The sequence below is a fragment of the Mus pahari genome, chromosome 2 (genome assembly GCF_900095145.1).
Source record: "Mus pahari chromosome 2, PAHARI_EIJ_v1.1, whole genome shotgun sequence".
Classification (NCBI taxonomy): Eukaryota; Metazoa; Chordata; class Mammalia; order Rodentia; family Muridae; genus Mus; species Mus pahari.
In genome coordinates, this window is record NC_034591.1 from 61010403 (window position 1) to 61015377 (window position 4975).

At 45.3% G+C, this 4975-nt stretch overlaps 2 protein-coding genes across 2 annotated transcripts in view; one reads left to right on the forward strand and one right to left on the reverse strand.

Moving 5' to 3' along the window:
* Positions 1 to 344: 344 nt before the first annotated feature.
* Positions 345 to 1627, forward strand: Llcfc1 (LLLL and CFNLAS motif containing 1). The gene is made up of 2 exons (XM_021191892.1): positions 345 to 587; positions 1128 to 1627. The coding sequence occupies exons 1-2, from the start codon at positions 431 to 433 to the stop codon at positions 1301 to 1303; spliced, it is 333 nt and encodes a 110-aa protein (XP_021047551.1). The 5' UTR covers positions 345 to 430; the 3' UTR covers positions 1304 to 1627.
* A 644-nt stretch (positions 1628 to 2271) lies between these two features.
* The window catches only part of Kel (Kell metallo-endopeptidase (Kell blood group)), a 17690-nt gene continuing 14986 nt past the window's right edge, over positions 2272 to 4975 (reverse strand). Inside the window, exons 14-19 of the mRNA XM_021191075.1 lie at positions 4506 to 4606; positions 4251 to 4361; positions 4034 to 4101; positions 3656 to 3825; positions 3234 to 3329; positions 2272 to 2523 (exon numbers count right to left, since the gene is read on the reverse strand). Of these exons, the coding sequence (XP_021046734.1) occupies positions 2362 to 2523; positions 3234 to 3329; positions 3656 to 3825; positions 4034 to 4101; positions 4251 to 4361; positions 4506 to 4606 (708 nt within the window). The 3' untranslated portion in view covers positions 2272 to 2361. The remainder of the gene's footprint in view (positions 2524 to 3233; positions 3330 to 3655; positions 3826 to 4033; positions 4102 to 4250; positions 4362 to 4505; positions 4607 to 4975) is intronic.

Below are 4975 nucleotides of genomic sequence, written 5' to 3' on the forward strand. Positions count from 1 at the left end.
CAATAGAGATGACTGCTATGCATACCGATGCCTGTCATCTTGCGTGGGAGATGTTTTTCCAGTGACTTCTCATCTAAGTAGTGACTATGAGAATATTGTTGCATTAGAGTATAGGTAGCTATGCAGATCCAACAGTGTAATAGATATGATACTTGGCAAATTCTGGAACCCTTTTAGGTTGTAGTATATAAGGTTTGGCTATCTCAGATACCTCAGACATCTCCCACCCTTCTGTCTGGCAATGGAATGGTATAAAGATCTAGAATGTAGGATATAGCCATGGCAGCGATGTCATAGGACACATAGAATCAGAGGTCCTATGGAAGAGAAGGAGGAAAAGCGATGCTGGCAAGGGGTAAGAGATAAGAAAGGGATGGGGTGGTGTTGGGAGCTGGGGGTTGGGGCCAGAGGCAGCATGGAGCGGTGACCCATGACTTCTCTGGGATCCCAGCTCCACAGTGCAACATTCTTAAGAGCTCTGCTGCTACTGCTGCTGCTGCTGCTCCAAGTGAAGGGGGTGAAGACTCTGATAGTCAGTGCAAGCCTGGATGGTGACAAGAGTCAGAAAGACAACGTGTCCTCTGAAGGTAGATAGAGGAGAGAAAGGCAGGGGAAGGATGGGTGGGGGCCTGGACATAAGGGTTTCCTTGGTTTTACATCAAGTTCCAGCAGCTGACTAGGTCATAGTCAATCTGGCGTTTGAATTTTGGGAGATAACTCATGTTCCCTATCACCATGGCATGAAATAATAGCCTTAGGTAAAATTGTTTAGCTTTACAAAGTCTCTTAGCCAGGCCACAGAGTGGGGCTACCTACAATTGTCAAATGCCTAGAGTAGAGTGCCTAGAGAGGGCCTCTTTGCCTTCATGTTTGAAGATATCTCTCACTCCTTTGGAGGAGGGAACTAGAGTGAGAAGTGGTTGTCACCTGTGTTTGAGATGGGGCTACAGTTGAAGTGAGATTTGAAAAGCCCTCTAGATAAAGCATTCTCTCACTGAGTCAAGGCCAGTGTTATGACTGGCAGTAGGACCTCACTTATCTCTCAACTGTTCACCTCTTCCCCCTTTCTGATATAGACTAGAAGTGAGACTGGAGCTGTCCATCTCTGCCCTTCTTTTATGTTGTAGACCAGGGTGAGGAGGAGTATGAAGAACACTTTGAGGCTTCATCAGAGGGTGAGCAGTGGCAGGAGATAGATATGGTCCAGCAAGAAGACACGATCTCCCAGACAGTAACTCTCCGGGACCACATCTTTGATCTAGCCTTCTGCTTCAACCTGGCCAGCATCATGTTTTTTTTATGAGAGACTTTGAGGTGGAGGCAGTAGTCGGGATCCTTCATGAGGACTTAGACATCTCCCTCCCCTTCCTAATTGCTTCCTGACCTCCACTCCTAAATGCCTCCTCAACATGCACACCCTGCTCCCTGTCTCTAAGAAGCACCTGGCCTTAGGGTGTATCAACAGAGCTTTCCCAACTCTCATATCCACCAGCTAATTGCCACCCCAACCCAGGATTTCATGTCCTGGGCCAAAGACACCAAACCCACACCCTTCTCTCTCTAAGCTTTGTCTGAAACAGGGAGGAGAGAGTGACAATAAAATAGCAATTGCAATAAAATCCTGAAAACATTTGTGAGTGGCTTTGTGGAATTTAAGATCTTGCTTGGTTCTCTAACTGGTCTGTTTAATTGCCTGGCCTCTGGCCCACTGACCGACCTTCTCACCCACCAGCCTCCCAACTGCTGCTTTGTCAGTGTCCATGAAGCTGGCTTGGTACTTTTCCCTCTTATCCTTCCTGACTTCTAGGGATAGAACATACCAGGAAAGAGGCATCAAAAGATGACAGAATGCTCTGTGGAGATGTGGACTAAGTTGTTGGTTTCGGAAGTGTAAGCACCTGTGTTTGAACACTTAGAATACACTTAAAGCTAGACCCAGTGGTCACATAAGTAATATCACTCTTACAGAGTGAGGCAGACAGAAAGGATGTGGAGAGGGGAGAGTCCCTAGAAGCTGGTTTTGAGTGTGTGGTATACACACTGGGATGTATACCTGTCCCAAAACAAGGTAGATGGCAAGGACTATATAATACCCAACATTGTCCCCTAACCGCCACACCTAAGCTATAGCACACATGTGCTCATGGTGCCCAGATTGAGTATCTGCACACACACACACATACACACACACACACACACACACACACACACACACACACACACACACTGAAAAAAAAAAGAGAGATAGCAAAAGCTAAATACACGCTTTTATTTGGGAGCAGAAAGGAGACATTTATTTTGATTTCAAGGATGGGCTCACAAGCAGCCCATGCATTTACATCAGTCTCTTTGATATCCAAGTTACCAAAGCTTGCAGCGCTCAGAGGGATTCAGAAGGGTACCATGAGGACAATGAAAATGTTTGGCAAAATCTGGAGTATTGCTGAGGGGCCCATGGACTCGAAGGCTTGGAGGACTGTGAGGGTCCTGAGGGTCTTGTGAGCTCAGCTCCCCACACATTACCTGAGGAAGGAGATGGCCCAAAAGGGTAAGGAGTAGAGAAAGTTCCAAAGGGTGATGAAGATGGGTTAGATACAAGGACTAGGAGATCCTAGGCAGAACAAAGAGGATGAAGGGCAGGGAACTCAGGAGAAACATGTATATCACATGTAAATCATTCAATACGGCACTAGCCATGTATGAGGACCATTGGTTGTATAACATTACCGTTTATAAGGGACCAAAGTGAGGGTTAGTAGTGGAGTTCTGTAAGTGAACCACTAGTGTATTGGAAAACTGTGAACCATGCCTGCTGAAAGAACACAAGGTCCTTAAAGGAGGGATACCAATTTGAGATCAGCTCTCCTGGACTGAAATCTCTGAGTAGTGTGGTCATATGTTCAGCCTGTTATTGGGTTCTTTGAAACTATTCTATTTCTGAAACATAAGGGAAAAAGAAAGAAAGGAAAAGAAAAACAGGACAGACTTGGAAGTGGAGAGTCTTTTTCTATTGGGGATGGGATGCGGAGACAGTTTCTGGATATGGTGAACGAGTCTGTAAACATCCAAAGGTGGTTCCACAGCAACAAATGAGAAGCAATAAAAACGGGAATTCATAGTGGTGGACTTGCAAGTATAGAACAGTGTAGCAGGGGGCAAACATTCTTTTAGCAACAGTGATAGGGTCCTTAACTGATGTGAAGCATGTATAGAGAGAAATGATAGATGTTTACCTGGGCGTAGCTTCGGAAGAAAAGTTGATAGGGGCTAAGATCCAGGTTGGGCAGGGTCAACTCCCCAGTGTGCTCTACTATCCTCTTGCTATATGCCTAAATAAGGGTATGGGATGAAATTTTCTTTTATGCTTCAAATCTGTAGGCATTTGGAAGTCTGACACCAGCTACATAGCATTGTACCCTAATAAGTTCCTAAGCCTGCTTATTCAACTCTGCACTGATGTTCTGATCTAAGCCAAGAAGAAATAGTACTCACCGAAAGACCTACAGATGTCTTAGAAGGTGGGGGATCTACAGGGTAGGAAGGGGGTCCCAAGTTGACATCTGTTCAATGGGAATGTGAAGGGCAGAAAGCTATGCAACCATATTTCCATGAGGGATGGTGGAAGGAAAATGGAAAGACAGGGACCTCAGCACACCTGGAATGCTATGGCTACGCCTCCTATGTCTGCAGCATTTTCCAGGAGTGTGTGAGAACCATTGAAAGAGGACATGCTAGGTAAAGGGAAGGCAGCATAATGGCGCTCCAGGCATAGAAGTGCTTCTTGTAGTGCACGGGTGTCACAGGCTGGGCAGCCCCCAGGGAGTACTGTTAAAGATGAAGCAAGACAATGAATTGGTGAAGGTTATTGGAATATGAGGGATATTGTAGACTGACCTGGCTCTCAGGAGCATGGAACATTTTGCAAACTATCCATCCTCTAGCCTTTGAATAGCCGTCCCCTTCCCTTTGGATCTCCATTGTTGTCCTCCCTGGTGATCCCTTAGGCCCTACCTTCCAATGACTCATTACTCACAGAGTTGGTAGAAGATATGCAACAATTCATGGGCCATGATGCTGCCAGCAGCGCCAAAGTTCACAGCTCTAAAGAGATGAGATTTGGTTTTACTTGCAAAATCCTTCAAAAGTATTTACTCTAATTTCCCAACTCCTAGTCTCATCCATCCTAACACCTGTTAATCCCTTTTGAGGTCTCCCAACCAAAAGACTCACCTTCAGAGAATGGTCCATACCTGGGGTAGCCAGGGTGGAAGAATGGAGGTTGGAGAAGGCCAGCAGGGAAGACCACCATATGGTCAGATATTGAATAGTAAGCATTGACCTCCCAGGGAGAGTTCTGCCATCTGTGTGAAGAATACACACAAACACAGCTCTATCATTTACTGTCTATGCAAGGCAATGCAATCCCTCCCAACCATCATCATGGTTTTGTTTCTGTTATCACTATCTTCAGCCCATCTCTAGGATGAGGTATCTTGTTCTCTTACCTGTGGTAGGGAAAGGGCTGCAAGAAGCTCTGGACATTTCTGGCCCGGAGGGATCGTACACAGCTCAGGAAAGATTGAAGGAAACTGGGACCAAGTTGTATCTGGAGAAGAGGCAGCAGGTCATTTAATGCACAGAAATGTATACAGATAGATGGTACTGGGAACATGTACACCTAAACAGGTAACCTCTGTTATACATACCTCCGCACCCTATAATATCACCTCACATTTGCGCAAAGTTCACATGCATCGTCATGCAGATAAACATAGACTCACTACAGAATGCATGTGTGTACATGTATATATATATATATATATATATATATATATATATATATATACATGAAAGCTCTAGAAGGTTTCAGTATTTTGCCTGTAAGATCCATCTAGCATGGGGGTAAAGAAGAGATTGACAAAGCCGGGCGTGGTGGCACATGCCTTTAATCCTAGCACTTGGGAGGCAGAGGCAA